Below are 22,986 nucleotides of genomic sequence, written 5' to 3' on the forward strand. Positions count from 1 at the left end.
GTGACGTGCGAGAGGTTGGTGACGAGGTAGATAAGTTGTGTGTTGGAGGTGTGTGACGGCGTGAGTGTGTGAAGAGGTGTTGAGCCTGGTGGTGGTGGTGTGGGTGTGGCTCCCGCGCATACACACACCCTCCCGCGCACCTCCCAGCGTCACACACGTACACACACACACTGTCTCACACACATACACACACACACACACACGCATAGGATACACGCACACACGCACAGTAGTCCCCACATGGCAGCTGACGGCGGCGGTGGGAGGCAGTGGTTGCTCAGCTCACCGGCAGATGTGGTTCACCAACAACTGCTCCTGCTCCGGCTTGTTGGCCATGCTGGTGATCAGGTAATGTTATCCACCTCGTCAGCGTGGTGTGGCGAACAGTGTCCCAGGGGGCGTGATTTATGGTGTACTGTCATCCAGGGGGACTTGGTGTACAGCCTGTCAGGGGGCGTGGCCTTGGGATATGATCTTTTAGTCTCCAGGGGGGCGCGGTGTACATTATCTAGGGACTGTGGTATACAGTATACCTGGGGGGGCGGGCGCTGTGTGCACTGTGCCAGAGGGGCGTAGTGTACAGTGTGCCAGAAGGGCGTAGTGTACAGTGTGTCAAGGGGGCGTGGTACACAGTGTCAGTGGGGAGTGGTACAGTCTCTAGACGAGTGAGATACGCAGCCTCCAAGGGGCTTGTCATTGAGGAGTGGTGTACAGTTTGCAGGGGCGTCATACTGTATTACTGACGACTAGTTCTCCTGTGAAGGCCAATCTGAAATCTGAATCTTGAGAAGGTCATCACGCTTGTTACTCACTATGGATATAACACCTTGGGCTGGCTGCCTCAGCTGTCCTCTCTGCAACTGTTTCTCATCCAAGCTTAAATGTACAGAACATGTACAGTTCTGTTTGAAAAGTGAAAACGTAAATCTGTGTGAACATTTACAATGTGTGTACAGTGAAAACGAAAGTGAGTGTAAACACGGACAATTATTGAGTGTTATCTACAGTGTTTTTGAAAGGTATAACATAAACATCATATACATGAACACTCCTGAGTGGTGTTTGAAATATGAAAATGTAAATCTTTGTACAGTTATGTGAACAATTCATGTGTGTACAGAGTGTTTAAAATGTGAAATCATTAACCTAAGTGCACATAGATAGCACCACTGTGTACAGCGTTATATTAAAGATGCACACGAACTTGAAGGCGCCAAGTGTAGCAGGAACCAGAGTTTTCATATTTGTTCCTCTACAGTACTTGATGTGAACCTCTGTTGGTGATGTGGTGATACATTTCTCTTCTTTGTTCAATGAAACTATTGTAACAACAACTATTTTATATATATATATATATATATATATATATATATATATATATACATATATATATATATATATATATATATATATATATATATATATATATATATATATATATATATATATATATATATATATATATATATATATATATATATATATATATATATATATATATATATATATATATATGTGTGTGTGTGTGTGTGTGTGTGTAATAATTCAGATTGAAAAAGTGCGAGTGTTTCCATGTGTTGTTCACAGTTGGTTGTAGTGTTTTTGTGTGTAACAGAAAATGTGGGAAAATAGTTTTTGATTACAGTATATGTCATGACAGATTGAAGGACGGATGCTCTTGCGTAGAGCTGTGGTGTGGGAGGAAGTAATTAGGGTTTTATGGGGGGATGTGATTGGGTAGTTACATTGTTGTTTACCTGGCTATATGCTTCATGGTGAACTGTGATTGGTTCCCTCAGTGTGCATATATAGTGTCCTGGGAGCTGGGACAGTGACGTAACTTGTAGAACCCGAAGTGATGCTGTGTTTATGGTGACAGTGGTGGTGGTAGTGATGATGATGTGTGTGATTGTTACTATGGTGTTGGTAATGTGATACCTGAACATATTTATGGTGACGATAATGGTGATGTATCTAACATAATTATAATGGCACTGGTTATGTGGCTTATGTGATGCTGATGGTTAGTGTCATGTGGTGTCGTGATATGTGGTATGTTGGTAGTTATGTTCTGTGGGGGTATTGTTGAATTATAGTATGGTAGTGGTCATGGTGTGGTGGTTGTGTGGTTACTGGTCATGGTGTGGCTGTGTGGTTACTGGTCATGGTGTGGCTGTGTGGTTATTGATGATGGTGTGGCTGTGTGGTTATTGATGATAGTGTGGCTGTATGGTTATTGATGATGGTGTGGCTGTGTGGTTACTGGTGATGGTGTGGCTGTGTGGTTACTGGTGATGGTGTGGCTGTGCGGTTATTGGTGATGGTGTGGCTGTGTGGTTATTGATGATGGCGTGGTAGTGTTGTAACTGGTGGTGGTAGTGATTGGACGTTGGTGTTAGTATTGTGGAATGAATTTGTTGGTGTCACTTGTAGTTGTCGTAGAAGTAGTAGTAGTAGCAGCGATAGTAGAGGTGATGTTTTTGGACGGATGATGGTAGTAGTAGAATAGCAGCAGTGGTGATGTTGGTGGATGGTGGTGGTGGTAGTAGTGATAAATACGATGGTAATAGTTGTAGTATTGGAGGTATTGGTAGTAGTGGTAGGTGGGGTGGTGGTAATAGTGGTAGCTGGGTGGTGGTAGGTGGGGTGGTGGTAATAGTGGTAGCTGGGTGGTGGTGGGGTGGTGGTAATAGTGGTAGCTGGGTGGTGGTAGGTGGGGTGGTGGTAATAGTGGTAGCTGGGTGGTGGTAATAGTGGTAGGTGGGTGGTGGTAATAGTGGTAGTAGTAGTGGTGAAGCAGGAGACGGTGGTAGCCGCTGCTCTTGACTCATCACGGTGCTGGTCGATACTGCCGCTGCTGCTCCCTCCCTCCTACCCTCCTTCCCTCCCGTGCCCACACCACTCTCTCACATCTGTACCCACGCCTCCCACACCCGTTGGTACCCACTCCCACGCCTCTGTCACACACCCACATCTGTACCCACACCCACGCCTCCCTCACCCGTTCATACCCGCTCCCACGCCTCTGTCACACACCCACATCCACCTTTCTTCCCATACCAACATTATACCCACACTGTAACTTAAATCTTTGTTCGAGTTGTATACAAAAGGCAGTGTTTGTTCTAGCACTGCCGCCAACTTTGGGAACTTTGAAGGAAATAGTATGTGAGGGTGTTAGAAAAGCAGTATGACAGCCTTTACTTCAGGGTGTATGGAGGAAACTATACCGCTTTGATGTCTACAGAGCCAGAAAGGAGCTCATGTTATATTGCTTGTAGAGAAAACCTTATGATTTACTCTTTATTACTACCGGTATGTTTTGCTTTTCGCTGTAGGTTTGTTAGTCTTTCATGGTAAATGCAGAGAAGATCATGCCTTACACCGGTGTTGTAGTCGTTGGTGTTTAACAATATTAACCCTTTATGTTAACTAGTGATCAGTGAGTAATGGTACACACTCCGGTACAGTAGAGTCAGCGGGGTTACTAATGATACCTGGTCGTGTCTGCCAGGTAGGTCACTGTGACGTGTATGAGGTCAGTATAGGTCAGGTTAATTATTATATTCATTATACAGTAGTTGTAGCCTTATATAACACATCACAGTCACCACAGTAGACGTGAGTGATCCTGTAACACGTTAGTCTCACCGCGGTAGGACACACACACCCTTACACCCGCTGGCCATCTTACCACCGCTCTTATTGACACAAGCATTTTAACACTTTGGGTGATGAAGGTCAGAACAAGTTGTGTTGAATTCCACCAGGAGACTTCAGGTAATGGTTGAAAGTTTCAGAGTTTACCGGACACTCAGAGAATTGTGTCACTAAATCTCTGGGTTAAGTTGAGGACCAGACAGCTCAGAGACAACTTGAGTATTGCGTTAGTAACCTGAACACATTTTTGGTTCAGGTATATTATATTCACTTCCAAAATACCCCCAAAAAATAATACTCAAAACTGATATCAGCTTCATTGTATACACCTCTTAAAAGACATGGAAATTATAATTATTAGTTTGTATATTTTTCATTGTTGTACAGTGTTAATTTCAGGTGTAAAGAGCTGTCGACAACACAACCGAACAACACACTAACAAGGGCATGAGGTCAAGTGATGAAAACCACTCGGGCTAAATCACAAGAGCCATCAGTGGGCTGGAGTGCCTCGGGCAAACCAAGTCTTATAGTCAGAAGAAACACTCAGCTTTGTCTATAAATAACAGTAATGGAGCAGCGCGCGCCACTAGTATCGGCGAATAGATGTAGAATTTGGCCGTGGAACGCTGAGCTGACCGAGAGGCATTCCAGGACTACCGAGAGAAGTTTGGACGATTTTGGTGGGGCACAGGTTAGGTAAGATATAAGGTGAGGTTAGGTAAAGTTAGGTTACGTAAAGTGTAAGGTTAAATATAAGGTAAGATAAGGTTAGGATAGGTTAGTGCGGTACGTTTAATCTGACATATCCCGGATTACCAGAGGCCCGGGAGTTAAATAAACGAGTGGACGAGGCGCACCGGACCGGAGTAATGAGGCGGTGATGTGAAGACGCCTCGAGCGGGTGACACAGCGTAAGAAAAGCTTCCCTGGATAGAAGCTCACTGCGTCACTGGTCAATGAAACTCTTAAACCAGAATATTGGAGGCTGTTGATTTACCTGGAAACAACAACACAGGTACAGGTATAGATCCAGAAAGACATGACAACACACGGACACAACTCAGGGTTCATCATGTACAGTCGGGGTCAAAAGTTCACTCCCGCCCAAGATGAAGCAGCAACGACCCCTAATGAGATGAAACCATTCCCGTGACTCAGTTTCGCCACAAGGAGCGAACTTTTGTGTCTGACTGTACTGTAGGCTGAGGATGAGGGAGGCGGTGGCAGGGGTTGGTAATACTAATGATATAAGGGAAAGAGAAGTGAATTATCAGAGAGACAGGCCAAGCCGTCTAACGTACTGCCACATCAGTCAGTCTTGAGGTTGGACTAAGGCCAACCACGTGTTGAGAGGGAGGAGAGCAGCTGGCCTGGGCTGGGTGTAGCAGCTCCAGCCATGTTGCCCTGTGAATCTCTCTCTCTCTCTCTCTCTCTCTCTCTCTCGTTTCGCCATGGTTAGCAGCGTGTAACTACAGGAAATCAATAGAAGGAAGTTAGAAAGGTAGGAGAAAATCAGTAAAGTAGCAGAACATCAAGAAAATAAAGAAAATTATTGAGGTACCACAAAGTAAATAGCTAAGCTCAGCAAAATATCAGAAAATCCATAAAATTAGAAGAAATTTGATTACATAGCAAAAAAAAATCAATCTAGCAGAATATTAATAAAATAGCAGATAATAAATAGCAGGATAGTGATAAATAGGAAATTAATGATATAACAGGAAATTAATACAAAGTAAGAAAATGAATAAAAAATAAAATTAATAAAAAATTTTGGCGATCCATCCCAGTGAGTGTGTGTGTGTGCCAAGTCACGTCTACATTGTTCACAACATAACGAAATACCTGAATTATGAGACACTTTTTTCTTAACTGTCTCCCCGTCCTTGTAAAAAAATATATATATATAAATATCAGGTATATATTAGTGGTGTGTGTGTAGGACTTGTCACAAGATGTCTTTGTTGGGTCACAATGTAGAGAAAATACTGACTTTTTGCTGTATTGTCTGACATTCCCCCTGCCCCCTTCCTCACCTCCCCTCACCCTCCCCCTATCCACCCCTTCCCCCATCCCACCAAAAATTATAAGGGGGTCTAAATGGAAATCATGTGAGTGTCAATTTGTTGTATTAATTCTGTATAATCAAAATATTTTCTCTCAGTTTTAAAGTAAATCAGGCAGTAAGGATTGTTGGTCGAGGAGTTAACTGCCTCGGGTGAAAACAAAAACTCTGGGGGGAGTATTGGACCAAAGTTTGAAGATGATCGGGCCGGAAGTGAAGACGAGGCCCTCTGGTGTTTTGTTGAGTGGAAGGAGAAACAAGACAGGACAGACGTGGATATATTTTGAGGATATTTGTAAAAGCTTGGACTCGGAGGGGGGTCTGTGTATAAACCAAACAGCCTGAAAACATAAACATCTTAGGGCTACCAAAACACTGAGGCTCGGATGGCTAAAACACCAATTATTTTGTTTTTGTTTCCGTATATACAGTATAAGGGAGATGACTGTGATGTATGTCAAGAAGTGGATTAGCACAGTGACTCGCGGCGCACTGTGGTGGGAGGCGAGTCGTTGTGAGTCGATATGAGAGATCGATCCTAAGCACTGTTTTCCCTCAGCCTTGGGAACACACATATCGCAGTTGATGTTATGACTTACCTCTTAACCTAACACAGTATATGAAGTTATTTAAGACTGCACCTAACTGAGTTTAACAATTTAATATATTCCGTAAAGTTAGACGATGGAATGTTTATTGTTATTGATCAACACAGGTGGTAAAATAAACTACTGAACGCTTTAATATTTAGTGAGTCGCACCTGCCTGACCCAGTGTTGAGTTCCCACACCCCCTCCACCTGGTCTTTTGTTCCCTCCGACTTAAATTTTGTCCCCCATCCACTCTACTCTACATCCCTCCACCACTCCACTACCTCCTCCTCCCTTCCTCACCCAGACACAGTCGTGACAGGTGTCAAGCTTTACTGTGCTCAGGTGACACCACGCCCCCCTTCCCCGGCCATAAATCCCTACACCTCCACCCACCCACCCGCTGCCCCAAAGCCTCCTTACTACCTCCACCCACCCACGTCGCCCCCAACACCCCACCCACCCACTCCGTACCCCACCCACCCCACCGCCCCAACACCCTCCCTCACTACACCCACCCACCTCCCCCCTACACCCTCCCCTCACACCCCACCCACCACGCCGCCCCAACACCTCCATCCCTACACCCCACCCACCCCACTACACATCACCCTCCCTCACTACACCACACCCCACCCACATCCTTGCTTACCCTCCCCTCACTACACCCCACCCACCCACGCCGCCCCAACACCCTCCATCACTACACCCCACCCACGGTACCCCAGCAACCCTCTCTCCCCCACACTACACCTCGTGCACAAGTGAGGATAAAGAATAGAAAGGAATAAGAAGAAAAAAATATAGGGAGGGAAGGGGAGAGGGAGAGATGGAGAAAGGACGGAGGAAGATGAATGAGGAATTGGAGAGAAGAGGAGTGACCCACCAGAAGGCAGTTTGACCCTCTCGTTGGTGCACACACACACACACACACACACAAGGGTTGGGGGCTAGCTAAGGTGTAATTCCCCCCCTAGGGTTAAGTTTCCCCGGCAACTGGAGGTGTGCGTGTACACACGTGTACGTACATGGAGGCGCGGGTGGGAGGGCGTGGGGGCGTGGTCGCCGGGTGCCGGGATCGATCACGCACACACGCACCCTCGCCCCCTCGTGTATACGTTGACACACTCACACACCACCACGCCCCTCACACTCCACCACCACGCCCCTCGCACTCCACCACCACGCCCCTCACACACCACCACCACGCCCCTCACACTCCACCACCACGCCCCTCACACTCCACCACCACGCCCCTCACACTCACACACATGTTGTTGGAGACCACTAACGCCACCTGGTTGAGGTATCTCTTCTTAGGCCTCTGCTGGTAGTGTGGTAGATGGTTTGATTGGGGTGGTAGATGATGGTAGTAGGGAATGATGATGATGGTGATGATGATGACAAAGTGAGGAAAGAAAAGGTGATGATTGTGTAGGTAAGGGAGAGATGTGATGATGGTGTAGGTAGAGGGGTTTGATGGTGATGGTGAATTGGAAGGATAATGATTTTAATGAGAGGATGGGAGGTCAGGATGTATTGTGAGGATTACAGGTGGGTGTGGGTGGGTGGGAGGGTGGGTGTACTTCACGCTGTCATGCACAGGTGACCAGAGTTCCCAGACACGCCCACCTCCTCCCTTGTAACTCCGCCCTTACTCATTACTGACTCACTTACTGCTACCACCACTACTATCACTACTACTACTACCACCACTACTACTACCACCACTACTACCACTACTACTACTACTACCACCACTACTACCATTACTGCTACAGGTACTAACACTACCACTACTACTCCTCCTCCTGGCACTTATAAAGGTATGTATCGTCATATTGGTGTTTTAGTCTCTGGCCAGCTGTTGTGGATTACCATGAGCGTTGACTCGTGGCCTGTCACCTGCCTCTTGCTTCCTCTGTCTCTGTTTACCTGTCCATGTTTACCTGTCTACAGTATATTTACCTGTCGATGTTTACCGGTCTATATTTACCTGTCCCTATATTTACCTGTCGATGTTTACCGGTCTATATTTATCTGTCCCTATATTTACCTGTCTATGTTTACCTGTCCCGAAGCACCAGCCCATCTTACTCCCCGCCACAGCCTCCACCAGTAGTACCAACTTGACACTCACAAAACTTTTCCAGTAACGCGAGGAGTGAGGTGAACAACCTCTTGAGGGGGTGTATCATTACGACTCTGCCAACTCCTGAAGGAATAGGAGCAAGTCTGTAGTAGTAGTAGTAGTAGTAGTAGTAGTAGTAGTAGTAGTAGAAGTAGTAGTAGTAGTAGTAGTAGTAGAAAATTTCTCAACTCTTTGTATTTTAATTCTGTTGTACTGTGATGATTGTTGTTGGTAGCGATGAATGAAAGGTTCCAACTGCAGGCAAGGGATGTGGTGTGGCGTGGTTTGTTGTGGTGTAGTGTGGTGTTGTGTGGTGGTGTTAGATAAGACGAGTCACTCCGCCAGACAGAGCACATGAGGTGAATTTGTTGGTGGAGGCGGACAAGGTCAGGGCCGTGACCTTGACCTTGCAACACCGCGCTGTCTCTGCCCCAGCTGATGCTTAAGGCGGCGCTGGTAGTGATGGTGTCTGTGCCGTGCTGCTGCTGAGGTGGTGGTGATGGTGATAACGATGGTGACAGTAGTGGCGGTATTGATGGCTATGATGTTAATGTAACAACGGTGGTGTAACAATGTTGCTTGTTATGGTGTTGGTACTACGTCCTGCTGCTACTACCACTGGTGGTGATAGTGCTGATGTTGCTGCGAGTTGTATGGTTCAGTGGTAGTGGTGGCGGAGGTAGTGAGGGTGTGAGAAGTAATGGCGGGCGGGCGGGCGGGCGGAAGAGGAGCGAGAGCCACGTGGTGCGTCTGGGCGGGGCAGCGGCGGGCGGCCCACAAGACCGACTGGTTGGCTGGTGACTCCAGTGTTGTGATGGTGACCACCTTGATACTGGGCCACCTGCTACTGGTCTATTACACCCTGGAGCAACATGAGTGGTGGCAGGCCCCCTAGATCCAGTCTGCCTGGCGAGGCCTTATTCACCACGCTCGGTCCGAGACCTTCCTGGGCTGGGTTATTTACGCCAGGTACTGTATTATTCCCGGACCTGTTATTTAAGGCGGTTTTATTTTCGGCTCTGATCCAGGGGTGTTGAGTGTAGCTGGCGACGGTCGCTATTTTCGTCAGCTGGTGTTCGTGTCTCTCCGTAATGGTCGTGAGCGTGACTCCTGTTGATGGAGGATTTCATGTTAGAGTTTTCTGGTCAGGCAATTGTGAGGTAAACAAGGTGGTGATGATGGCTGACATACGCCGTCAACACAGTGTCATATTAGGGCGAAGAAAGGCGGTTATCAGGTAGAGTTACTTTGGAATTTCGTTTAATAATTACTCAGTACAAAGAAAACAAAATACCAGAGAATCCTTAAGCCAGAGGTTGAATATTTACATGTTTATTGATTGGGAAATAATGGTAAAATTTAAACACGACAGACTTCACACAGTAGGCCAAGGTACTCAGCTGCACGACTTAAGACAGCTGGTAAACTCTCCTAAAGGCCATGTGATGATAAGGGTACTGATGGCCCTCACTCATGGCCCGGGAATCGTGGAGAGAGAGGTGGGGAGGGTGGGTCTTCAGGCTTGAGGTAGTCAATTCTTTTTATCTTCGAACAAACTGGTAAAGTAAGACTGTAAATATTTAATCTCCGAGCACATTGGTGAGATGGGGTGAGTCTTACCCTTATTTAACTATAACTGATCTCAAAGTCTTAAGTCAACCTTCCTCCTGAGTACCACCCTCCTCCTTCTCTTCCCCTCTTCCTCCTCGTCCTTCCCTCCTCCTCCTCTTCTTCTCTGGCATCAGCTCCCACCTACACTATATATCGTACTGTTATTTACCCACTGCTCCAAAACTAGCTATAAAGGTGATATCTGTCGAGGCTATCAGAAATCTATAGCCGGATAACAGTCAATGTTTCCTCCCGGCCATTAACTCACAGTGGTACTCCATGTGGCTATTGCTGGGGTCTACCTGTGCTGTACACCTCATATCTGCACCTGTAATTTATTCCACACATCTGCACCTGTAATTTACACGTATCTGTACCTGTAGCGATCTGATATGATTGGGCTTAAGGTATTCCAGCTGCCAGTATCACGCGGAGAAGAATTAGTCACGATAGAACCGAAGTACATGATTCATTCAGTCGTCAGCGTGACCGAGAAGGTAATTGTTATGGATCATTGAGCTTGGGGGGGGGGTGACCTTGAGGGAGCACAAGAAAGCAGCTGTCGCACCGAGAAAGGAAGTGTACGGTCCCTCTTCCCTCCCCCTTCCCTCCCCTCCCAGAACCTAATAACCCCAACTAAGTAATTAGGGTACGATGACGCAGCAGAAAATATAGGGTTTAATTACGTTTGTTTCCGCGAGAGGTTCGGTTAAGAGGCTCTGGTTTCGGAAGGTTCAGTATGGGGCTCCGGTATCAGGGGCTCGGTTGTTTAGTTCTGCCTTGTGTTGATTTGTAAGAAGCAGAGGAAACAGAAGGGGTGAGACCAGTGATGATACTGTTGAGAGCACAGGATGGTGGGGGGGGGGTTGAAAAGAACGTCAGCTGGTTGCATTGATTCTCTAGGACTCAGACTCATCGGGGGTGGGTGGGGGGGGCTTCATCATCGAAACTGTCACATTAGATCTTTAAGTGCGAGAGGCGGTGACTTTACTTAGGACGGGCGGGTGGGTGGGGTGGGTGGGGGGTGGGGTGGGGAGAATAGATCCTGAGTAGTGAACATGATAATACATGATTAAATCCTGAAACTTTAAGATCTCCGCAAGTGTAAACAAAAATACTATAGATATTTATGTTAAATTATTTGATGGTCACGAGGAGAATATGCAGTGTTTACTAGAGAAGAGAGACAGGTAGAAGCCTTACCTCCACCCCCGCCCCCAGTCATAGATGTAAGGGCGTAAAGGTCATAGAAAAATCCCCATCCCTCTCCTCCTTCCTCCTCCCTCCCTCCTTCCTCCTTCCTCCCTCCTCTTCTCTCTCTTTCTGTTCCTTCAACAACAACACACACTCACTCAATCACGTAAACACTGCTATCAAAATATGACCATCTTAATCCCAACTAAACTCTACCGTAGCAAAATGTACTCTGGTTAGGTTAGTTTAAGCCTGGTTAGGTTAGGTTGGGCCCCACCGTTGATGCTGCACGAGACAGGCAGGGCCAAGGCACCGTTAGGGTCACCTCGGCCAACATGATACACTCTAGGAACTCTCGCTACATGTTTCACTGTTTGTGTGTGTGTGTGTGTGTGTGTGTGTGTGTGTGTGTGTGTGTGTGTGACCGACTCGCCTCTCTTGAAGACATTCTCGCGTGAGGTGGTGTGGAGGGGTGGGGGTGAGAGTGAGGGGTTTTAGTTGGGTGATGGGAGGCGAGGAGAGGGGGTATGAGGGGGGTGAGGGAAGGTCAAGATCAAGGTCAGAAGGTTTCAAGTTTCTGGAGATTTATAATTTTTATTTTTTTTATTTTAATTATTGTATTAATTTATTTAGGTTTTTATTATTATTATTAATTATATTGTTATTTAGTATTGTTACGGCTATTTATTGTTATTATTTATTATTGTTATTGTTATTTATTGTCATTGTTTTGTATTGTTAGTTATTTATTTATTTTTTGGTTTTGTTTCTTCACCCAACCGTAACGGGTGAGCTGCCCAGATGGTACAGCAGCCACGTCAGGGTGAGGATTTCTTAAAAGGTTCCTCCGTTGATTTTTTTTCCTTTTACTGAGAATGAAAAAATGTGTTTAGTAAATCCGTCCTTCTATCGCAATTTAACCTTGGAGTCTCTGTAAATCCGTTATTGTATCGCAATTTTAACCTAGGAGACTGTAAATCCGTGTTCTTAACCTTTGACTCTGTAAATCCGTCCATCTATCATAGCACAAAAGTAGGAGTGTGGGTCACATGGGTGTTTACAGCTTCACTAAGGGAGGGACCGAGCCTTTAAAAATACCCGCGTCAAGGTTCATAACAAGGGTGAAAAACACAGAGTGGCGACGAGTGAACCAAACACGTGGAGCACAACAGAACAAACCTAGAAATAGTGGTAGGAGGAAAACAAGAGATAGAAAAAAGAAAATAGTGGTTGGGGGAAAAAAGATAAATAATGATCGAAAAGTTATAAAATCGGCTCGAAATTATAAAAGAAAAAGAAAAATGAAAAGAAATATAAAGAAAAAAGATAAATACGGAGGTAAAACGAAACAATGATCTAATAATTTATACCAAGAGAGGACGAAAATAAAACAAAGGAGCCAGACGAAATATAAACCAAGAAAATAAAAGAGGCGGAAGAGGAAAATGAAAAAAGTAACAAAAAGGTTTACCAAAAGGGTAAAATAATTGATGTGTGTGTGTGTGTGTGTGTGTGTGTGTGTGTGTGAGACCTGAGAAAAACTGAGGTTGTCGGGAAACAGTTTAGGAAGACCAGCTGTGTGTGTGTGTGTGTGTGTGTGTGTGTGTGTGTGTTATACCATCATACTAGCAGCAGGAGGTGGGCCACACCCCTCGTTACCATAATTATTAAGGCTCAGTAATTAAGTTAATATCCACGCCACTCCGTCCTACCTGTAAGTGCCTAGGTGTTCACAGGTGTAATATTTACCCAGGTAATGTCTGTAGTTATTTATTTTGAGTTATTTTTCTCTACTTACTTGCCGCTGGTGATGAGAGTTTTGTGTTTATATTAGAATTAGATGTCCGTGTGTGTGTGTGTGTGTGTGTGTGTGTGTGTGTGTGTGTGTGTGTGTGGCACTTATCCTTCCTCCTCTCCTCCCTTGTTTACACCCAGGGCAGGCGACCCTCGGTATATTTCTGGCCCCTGTGTGATGGAGCTAAGTCCCACACACCGGATTCTTCGTAAACTTTCTCAAGTCAAGAACTACGCCGTAAATTTCCATTATCGGTTCAAGCCTTCAATTTATTTTAGCTAAAGAGCCGGAAAGGCCACATAACCTGTTTACGTCATATACCGCTTCTGCCGCTCGAGGTGGATTTGGTCATAGAAGTGGATCTCGACTCTTGGTTGTAAAATACTGGACTAACAATTTAATACCATCTCTACAAGGTTAGGTTAGGTTAGGGTTAGGTCAGGTTAGTGAGCCAGTTCAATGCTCTCACACCATCGGGAGGAAAGTTGTCAGAATCTCACTGTGGACGGATGTGAGACTCACGGTCACTGAACACAACGGAAATGTGTCGTTAAAGAGTAATTACTGTTTATTGGTAAAAATAGATACATAGAGGAAAAAGAGTAAATAAAGAATAATTAAAATGTATTGTTTATATGATTTTTATTGAATTACAAGATACACATAAAATGAATCAGTAAAAATGACATATATGAATTAATAAACAAAAAGTAGATAAATGAGAAAAATAGATTAATTAATAGAAAGTTGGTTAATATATGAAGAAAATTAATTAATGTTTCATGATACAGTTAGGTAAGGTGAGGGTTGGTTAGGAAGGAGCCGTGGGACAGCCAACAGGTGTAAACAAAACATCCTCGTACTGCCTAAGGTAAAGGAATTTATCTACCAAATTTGACCAAAAGTTGAGGAAATGTTGTGAAATATTGGAGAGAACGGAGGCATCCAGCGGCCATAAGTTGCAGTTTGGACAATCCCGGAGGTCGAGTTTGTTGACCTAGGAAAGCGTCTGTTTGGTTGTGTAATTAAATGTTAGTATATTGTGTTTTATTTACGAGGATTAATTATCTTTAGTTAGTACGTCAGTTTAATCTTTATGAGCCAAGGGGGCAGCAGCACTTAATTCACTCCATAAAACACGTTGATTTAGACGTTTTCTTCTGATTAATTTGAGGTCAATTATGTATTTTAGGTAATTAACCTCGTGGGGCGGTAAGTCTAAGTCTCGAGTATTAATAACTCTACTCGTTACTGCTGATGAAATACCTTTAGAAAATAAGTCAAAGAAAATAGGCCACGAGATATACCTAAATCTGAATTAATAGAGGAATTAAACGATGAAGAAGTATTAGAATTATATAAGAGAAGTAGAAGATAGAGTTAAGAGGAAGAAGATGACTAACATTTGGCTATGTATAATGCTTATTCAGTGTGACATTATCTTGGATCTAACAATGGTGACAGTTAAATTAAATTGTTCCACCTTCCTTTACAGGCAACCGTGTGTAAAGGCGCCATTGTCTTGTGTATTTTACTCGTCGGGTCAGTTATTGTGAGGTGGTGGCCAAGAGGTAGTTGTGTGGACCGTTTAATTTGTCACAATTTACCAGACTTACTTTTCTACTAATTAAAATTACGATAAAAAGGTGGTATTTAATGATCTATTTCCTTGGATACAGGTGTAGAGAAGTGTGGGAAACGATGACCTGATACGATAGGTAAATGTAATTAGGAATCTCTCACAGGTGTTTTAATCGTCAGCGTCCTGTGGTATTTGTTGTCACCTGGGAGCTGGAGGAGTAACCAGGCCGAGGAGGGGAGGGGTGAAAGAGCCGGGAGGGGGAGGTGACCGGGGAGGGGGGGGGACCGGGCCGCGGGAGTCGCCAGGTCAACACCAGGTGGACGTAATTCGACCGTGACGCCTGGAGCTCCCCGGATGCAACTCTCGCCTGGAAGTAACAAGACGAGCTATAAACCTATAACACTGTAAACAAACTCACTGTGTATGTTATAGTGCCGGGAGCTGGTGAACTCTGCAAGATATGTTAATGAAGGTTGACCTGAATCACTTTGGGAATAATGCGAGAGGTTAAATGGGTTAAATTTGCATGATCATTGACCTTGATGTGGGGGAGGTGGAACCCTAACAGGAAGTGTGAAGTGTGTTGAGGGGGCTGTTAAGTGTAAGTGTGTTGTGGTGGTTGTTAAGTTTTTCTTCTTGAACCACCTAAGTTTAGAGTTAAAAGTTCACACTCCAGGTGGTAAACGTGTTACTAATGTGTTTTGTTTTGTTTTCCAGGTAAGTGTGGTGGCGGCTGGCTGGCTAAGGTGATCCTCACTGCTGAAGCTAAGGTCCTGTACCCTCGTGTGTGTGTGTGTGTCAAAGGTTAAAGTAGTGAGGATGGCGCGTCATTTTGCGTGTTGTAAACGTTTACCTTCACAAACTTCTAGGTTAGATTCGGGAAGTTTATACCTAAAAGGATATTCATCATCATGTTGTCGAGTTTTACCTTATTGTGTCACATGGTGTTTCCAGTCTGTCAGGATCTTAGTATGTCTTCGGCAATATCTTTATCCCGGACTATATTGGATTGTCATTGTGTTCTCGCCCGTGTGTGTGTGTTCGTCCGTGTGTGTGTTCGTCCTACAGCTGTGCCTCGTCCATGACTATTGAACCTCGTAGAATAATTTGATGAGAATCGTATGTTTGTGTAGCGTCACTAGTGTTTGTGTCATGAGCCATGGTCGTGCGTCAGAAGCAATGTTTACTGACAGAGCCAAAGGTCGATGTATCTACTGGTAGGAGTCTCCGTATCATGAAATTAGGTTAGGTCAGGTCATATAGCTTCCAGTAGTTGAGTTTAGGGTGAGAGACCAGAGGGTAAAGTTAGTGTATATGTGTTGAAAGTTAAGGCCCTCCACCCTCCAGAAAGGCCCTCCAACCTCCAGGACTTGTCACGGTGTATCAAGTTCTGTGTACCGAACCTAATAGTCCTTAACCTAACTAATGACATATAATGACATCATAATTACAGTGAGACAATATTAGTTAGCTGTTAGAGGAAATAAACTACACACGTTCACTCGGCACTAGTTAAGGGGTCACGATCCAGGTCATTATAGGTGTGTGGTGGCCGCCCTACACACCACTTCACCTTATTCTGGGTCACCTGAGCTCGCTAGTCCTCAGCGTCAATAGTCGACCCAAGTTTGGAATATTATTTTTTCTGGTATTTATATTATTGAGTTATTTTTATATAGTTAATTATTTTTATATATTTTATTTATTTTTATATTTTATTTACGCTGTTTATTTTGTTTATTTTCTTATTTATTGGGTATTTTTATTGACTTATTTATTGATCAATTTTATTTGTTATTTTATTCGTTAGTTTGTCGTTACTGAATTATTTTTATTTGATTGTTATTGTATCTGGATATTTATTTACTTATATATTGTCTTATTGGTTTATTGGTTGATGTATTTATGAGAGAGAGAGAGAGAGAGAGAGAGAGAGAGAGAGAGAGAGAGAGAGAGCAGGCACACAGTCTCTTTCTCACATTCCCGGGGGAGAGTTTATGTGTGAGTGTGAGGGGCAGTGGGTGTGTGAGAGCAAGTGCGTGGGAGAGTGTGTGAGAGGGAGGGGGGTTGGTCGATGCCGGAGGGGGGTCTTGGGAGAGGAAATCGACAACGCCCCAGACCCTCCCATCTCCTCCCTTGTCTCTCCCACTCTCCCTTGTCTCTCCCACCTCCCTTGTCTCCCACTCCCCCTCCCTTGTCTCTCCCACTCTCCCCCTCCTCCCTTGTTTCTCCCACTCTCCTCCCTTGCTTCTCCCACTCTCCCTTGTCTCTCCCACCCCCTCCCTGTCTCTCCCACTCCTCCTGTCTCCCACTCCCTCCCTTGTCTCCACCCCCTTGTCTCTCCCACTCTCCCCTCCCTTGCCTCCCACCTCCCTCCCTGCCTCCTCTCCTCCCTTGCCTTACCTCTCTTTAACCTTCCTTCCCCTCCCATTGGCACTCTTCTCACCTAATCCTTTCCACCTTCCGTTCCATAATGGTCTTATTTCCACTTGGTGTCAGTTCTCTTACCCTCCTCTTCCTCCTTCTTTCCCTCTCATCCACTCTTCTCTTCCTCCTTATCCACTTTTCTCTTCTTGTTTCAGTTCATCTAGTATCTGAGATTAGGTTAGGTTAGGAAAAAAATTCGATATTGAATTAAAACAAACAAACAAACACCTTAAGGCTCCTGTCACCACACCTGTAATACCTGTACTTGTTAATTAACGTCAATAGGTGATCACTCATTAACCTGTAACATTCCTCTGTTGATGAAGGCTTCTCCTCTCTACCCTCATACTTCTGCCTTAAGCCCTTCCCTCCCTTCCTCACTCCCATGCACACCTCCTAGTCTCAGCTATTCATCCGGGAGTTGTAGGGGTCTTTTTGGAGGGTGTGGGGGGCGAGTGAGGTCTTTTTTGGAGGGTGTAGGGGCGAGTGAAGTCTTTTTGGAGGGTGTAGGGGCGAGTGAGGTCTTTTTGGAGGGTGTAGGGGCGAGTGAGGTATTTTTGGAGGGTGTGGGGGCAGTGAGGTCTTTGGAGGGTGTGGGGGCGGTGAGGTCTTTTCGGAGGTGTGGGGGAGTGACGTCTTTTGGAGGGTGTGGGGGGCAGTTCTTTGGAGGGTGTGGGGGGGAGTGACGTCTTTGGAGGGTGGGGAGTGAGGTCTTTGGAGGGTGGGGCAGTGGTCTTTTGGAGGGTGTGGGGGCGAGTGAGGTCTTTTTGGAGGGTGTGGGGGGCGAGTGAGATCTTTTTGGAGGGTGTGGGGGCGAGGTCGACTTAGATCACCACTGACTCTGATATCCCTGCATAAAATTGGGGTAAAACCTGGGTGGGAGGGAGTGGTTGATAGCCCCTGCTGGCCCACCTCGTCAGTGTCCCCAGCGCTTGAGCAACCCGGAAACAGTGTGGGGCTGATTTGTGTGTGTGTGTGCGCGCGCGCTGGGTGTATGTGTCTTTGTGTATTTCATTGAGTGTGCTTGTGTATGCAGCTATACGATTGGATGTGCCTGTGTATGTATAGAATTGGGTGCACCTGTGTATGTATATGATTGGATGTACCTGTGTATCTGTATGCATATATGTATATTTATCTACGTGTGAAGTGACTTGGGGGTCAATGACAGTAACAACTAAATTAACCACAGTCACTAGGGGAATTTAGTCACGGTAGGGGACCTGTATTCTTCTCCAGGTAAACTACAGGTAATCTATAGGACCCCTCTGACTTGGTGGAGCCAGGTTCAGTGACCCTGGCGGCGGCGCGGCGTGTGGTGGTCCCGCGCAGGATAACTCCCTCATCTCAGGTCACTGTCCGCCGACCCCCCCCTCACTTACCTCCTTTACCTACCTGAGCCTGACTTGTCTGTACGGGGGTGGGGGGGTAATGAGCTGTCTGCCGGTGCATGATGGTATATGAGCTTGTTAGATGTGTTAGCGTATATGAAATAGCAAAAAGACCGATAAAGAAAGGAATAGATATATGAAGAAAAATATAAATTGTGATGTTAGGTAAATGAAAAAAGAAACTGACAAAGAAAATCAGATAAATGGTGTACATAAATAATGAGAGAAAGTGAGGGAGAGAAACAACACACGGGCGGGAGAAAATATTAAACTGCACGAGGATTTACCACACAACCAACCAGCCACCAATCACCACGTCTCAGGTCAGGTCAGGTCAGGTTAGGTTGAATCTAATTAGTGTATTGTGTTTGTATTGATGATGACGTCAATTGACCTTTGTTAATGATTGTGATAATGTAAATATTTTCTAATAATGATATAAGGTTGATTCTGATGAGCGATTGTCATGGTAATTCAGTCAGACACAATTGTAACTCTAGGTTGAGGATGCGTAGCCTTACTTGACGGCGGGTCACTGTCCTGGCTCACCCCGCCCTCATACTGTTGATCTGTACGGCGGGGCAGTTGATCAATGGTGATTTGGACTTGGCAATAAAGGGCTGTAGAGGGATGATTGTTTATTACTGCACTGAGTCGATGATTATACTGATGGATGGTGAAGGTGAAGCAACCCTCCCCCCCCGGGTGTTGATAAGAGGGGGGTAGGCCCTCTCTTAACCCAGGCCCGAGCTGGTGTAAAGTCGCCCGTAGATTTCTGAACAGCAATTTGTGATAGTAATGGAATTTGAGGCGTGTTTGTGCTAATACAGTATATATAGAGATTCGGAATACAGTAATGTTTTTATAACTTATCATTTTGAATTCTCTGTACCTGCATCTGAAAGTCAATTGGTGGTGACATATATTTATCTCACCGAGACCCGTGGGTGGAAGATAAGCCGAGTCCTGGTTCCTGGTCGTGTGTGTGTGTGTGAGAGAGTCACTTGGGCAGGACTCATGGTGAAGGATCCTTGAGTCACCCATACCTGTTCCCCTGTCCCCCCTCCCCCCCCTCCCCTCACCTACCAACCCCCGTGGGCGTTTCACCGGGTCGCCCACGCTGGTGAGCAATAGTGCATACATCAGGACCACACTCATGCCTCGACCAGTTCCTGCCAAGGGAGGGTGTAGGGCGGTGACGTAGAGACGGTGTTTGACTACTGCACTGTGTTGGGAGTGTAGAGAGAGGTGTGGTGGGGGTGTGGGGGTGGAGAGGAAGGTGTGGTGGGGTTTAGAGGGGGTTGTAGTGGGGGTGAAGAGGGGGTGTAGGTGTAGGGGTGGTTGGGGTGACACCCATAGGACTGGTGGACCTACGTGAGTGTGGACATACTTTGTGTGTGTGTGTGTGTGTGCGTGCGTGCGTTCGTGCGTGCGTGCGTGTGAGAGAGGAAGATAATTTGTATAACCATTTTTAGGCACCTCTATAACCCTTATTGCTGGTAAAGATACAACAACATATAACAGTACAGTACATAAGTATCTCCTCTAGGTCACTCACGCTCTCATGCATAGAAAACGGGTTTGGGTTCCTTTAGTGTTTATTGTTGTGGTATTGGTTATTGATATTTGTTTTTGTTTACCTGTGTGGTGGTGGGTGTTTGTGGTGATGCTAGGGGAGGTGAAGGGGTTGTAGTAAGGGATGAGAGTGATAGTGGTAGTCGTGATGGTGGTAGGAGAAGTGAGGGAGGTGGTAGGAGTGATGGTGGTAGGAGAAGTGAGGGAGGTGGTAGGAGTAGTGAGGGAGGTGGTAGTAGTGATGGTGGTAGGAGTAGTGAGGGAGGTGGTAGGAGTAGTGAGGGAGGTGGTAGTAGTGATGGTGGTAGGAGTAGTGAGGGAGGTGGTAGGAGTAGTGAGGGAGGTGGTAGGAGTAGTGAGGGAGGTGGTAGCAGTAGTGAGGGAGGTGGTAGCAGTAGTGAGAGAGAGACGGCAGGAATGTCGAGCATGTGTCCTTGTTTCTCTCTTACAGGACTTCTTAGTTTGTTGTCCTTGTCCGTGGTGTAGGTTCACCCCCCGTCTTCCCTCCCTCGTTCCTCCTTGTGTTCCCTCCTCCCCCATCTCTTCTCCCTCCTCGTATTCTCTCCACATACGCTTTCCTTCTTTCCTGTTCTTCTCACACTACCCTTCCTCCTACCTCCCCCAACACTCCTTACTCACACACTCCTCACACTCACTCCCTCCTCCCCCATTCCCTCACTCCCTCCCACTTTTTCCCCTCCCTATTAACACCGAGGGATTGTTTTAATGTTATGGATACTAAATCGAGGTGCTGGCAGTCTCGACTCTTATCGGGTTAGCTATAGACTGTAGGGAAACGACATAATCTCTTATCTCGACTCAGTTACGGGAAAAATTATAGGCCCGTATCTCTGTAGCGGGGTGTACTTACCAGGACAGTGACTTGATAATTACTATCATCCGTCACTTTACACCACTCTCAGGGTCAACCTAATTACACCGTGAATTTGGTCACTTGCGGACACTTTCCCACGGGCAGTGTCTCTTGGTTGAACTGATCGATGCCACTTTCACTACGTCTCGGAAAATTTCTCGTTGTATGTTACGATACTCACGCAGCTGTGTGACGTACGAGAATGTGGTCACATCTCATGGGGTCCCAAAGTTCCAGGTGTTGCGGCAATTAGTATGAAAAGGTGAAGGTGTAGAGGTGTAGTGATGACTGTGTCGTCGTCACCTCGTATAATACACTTATACGGTACACTCCCTATAAAGTACCGGCACTAAAGAACTCTGAATAAACCTTAAGTTCCAGTAACACGAGTGAGATGTTTACGTGAAAAGTTCTGGTACAGTACGCGCTAAGATTCCGTTATTTTTGCCACTGGAGAAAAATAATGAATCTAAAAAAAGAGAACGTAGTTTTGGGATGAGAACGTAATCTTGATGTTCACCTAACCGCCATCTTTGTTCTGTTCGGTAAGTGATTCAGTCTTCTCACACCTCCAGTCGGGTTATATAATATATTTAACGTAAGATCGTCCGTGAATTCGGGTTGAGAAGGATGGGTTGTGAAGCGCATCCTGACATCAAGGTTACATCACAGCTTGATCGTATCAGCGGCGGCAGATTGGTGTTGTTGATGCCTTTCCCCAGGGCGATGTGTTCTGGGGGTGTTAGGTTAGGTTAGTCCAGCAGATTGATCCGTCGAGACCATATTAAACAGGACGGGATATTTCACAGCGCGCCGCCACACGTCGCCCCATGCCATTTCAGGAGTCAGTTTGACGTGGGTCGTGGTGTGTGAGGAGGACCAGACCAGCTGACTAGAACAGCTGACCAGACCAGGGGACCAGACACACCTTCCACACACACACATTGCGCCATTTGGAGCAGCATTCCTCTCTTGTGTGTGTCAGTGTATTGGAGGGAGGCGGTGAAAAAGAGGTGAGAGGAAGGGGGTGAAGAGGGGGTAAAAGGAAAGGGGGGTGAAGAGGGGGTAAAGGGAAGGGGGGTGAAGATAGTGTTGTAGGTTCTCATGGGTACATGTGTGTAACGTTCAGTAATAACAAAGTTTCTATATTATTGCAGTGCACACGATGGCCCGCCTCAGTATGTGTACGTAACTGAAGCAGTGAACTTCGTGACTGAACTTGTACCGGTGTTTACCTTCCCGTGGTCAAGATTAAGTCACTGACACATTCTTAAGCTAATTCTCCCGTTACGACATATTCTACTGTACTGACGGGTTCACAGTGGTCTTGCACTCCCCTCCAATTATTGCTGTGAAAACCAACCTGGATAGAGTCTGGGGGCAATTTTGACGCCATATAATATATCTTTTTTCATCATACATAAGTGAGTCAGTCAGATTATTTCTCACATTATCAGGATTAAAATGTAAAGATGTTGTAAGCCTCGCTTTCCAAGCCCTCTGGTGAGCTGTGTTTACTGAACCTTGAATTCACTTGGAAATAATTTGGAGGGTCCCGTCTCCGCTGTCTTGGCTGCCCCAGATTCAACCTTCTGTTTCCTGTTTGACGACCCCTAAAGGTTATTGTAATCGGCGTGTGTGTGTTTTTTTGTTTTTTTGTTTTTTTTAGTTTAACAAATTTATTGACAAAGCTGGGAGTACAGTTTGCCTATTCTGAGTAATTCAGTCAGGTCTTGACACTGAGGGTGGTATCACTTCTCACTGTCACGCAGGACAGAGGTTCATGTACACAAAGAAATACATCATATTCATTAACAGTATATATAGGTCAGATTCATGTGGGTGATGTCACTGTTCACTGCCATGCAAGACAGTGGTTCATATATATTGGACGTCATATTCTAATTGAAGATTAATCAGTGTGGGCTAACAAAGTGTGTGTGTGTGTGTGTGTGTTCGAACATTAGGTTAAAATTCAATGTCTGAAGGTAAGTGTTTACATGACACAAATAGTATTGTACTGTACACTGTTTAATTTGACCAATTTCTACACCTTAGAACAGTTTAGCGAAATATAATCACAAACAG

At 45.5% G+C, this 22,986-nt stretch overlaps 1 protein-coding gene across 5 annotated transcripts in view; it reads left to right on the forward strand.

The window, feature by feature from the left end:
• The first annotated feature begins 212 nt into the window (after positions 1-212).
• The window catches only part of LOC121866156 (protein enabled-like), a 38,464-nt gene continuing 15,690 nt past the window's right edge, over positions 213-22,986 (forward strand). For 2 of the 5 annotated variants that reach the window (XM_042365755.1, XM_042365758.1), the window contains exon 1: positions 214-348. In XM_042365755.1, the coding sequence (XP_042221689.1) occupies positions 293-348 (56 nt within the window). In that variant the 5' untranslated portion in view covers positions 214-292. Of the gene's footprint in view, positions 349-22,986 lie in introns of all 5 variants that reach the window. The other 3 variants (XM_042365756.1, XM_042365759.1, XM_042365757.1) reach the window with 2 other exon arrangements.

Source organism: Homarus americanus, unplaced genomic scaffold, assembly GCF_018991925.1.
Source record: "Homarus americanus isolate GMGI-L3 unplaced genomic scaffold, GMGI_Hamer_2.0 scaffold29188, whole genome shotgun sequence".
Taxonomy (NCBI): Eukaryota; Metazoa; Arthropoda; class Malacostraca; order Decapoda; family Nephropidae; genus Homarus; species Homarus americanus.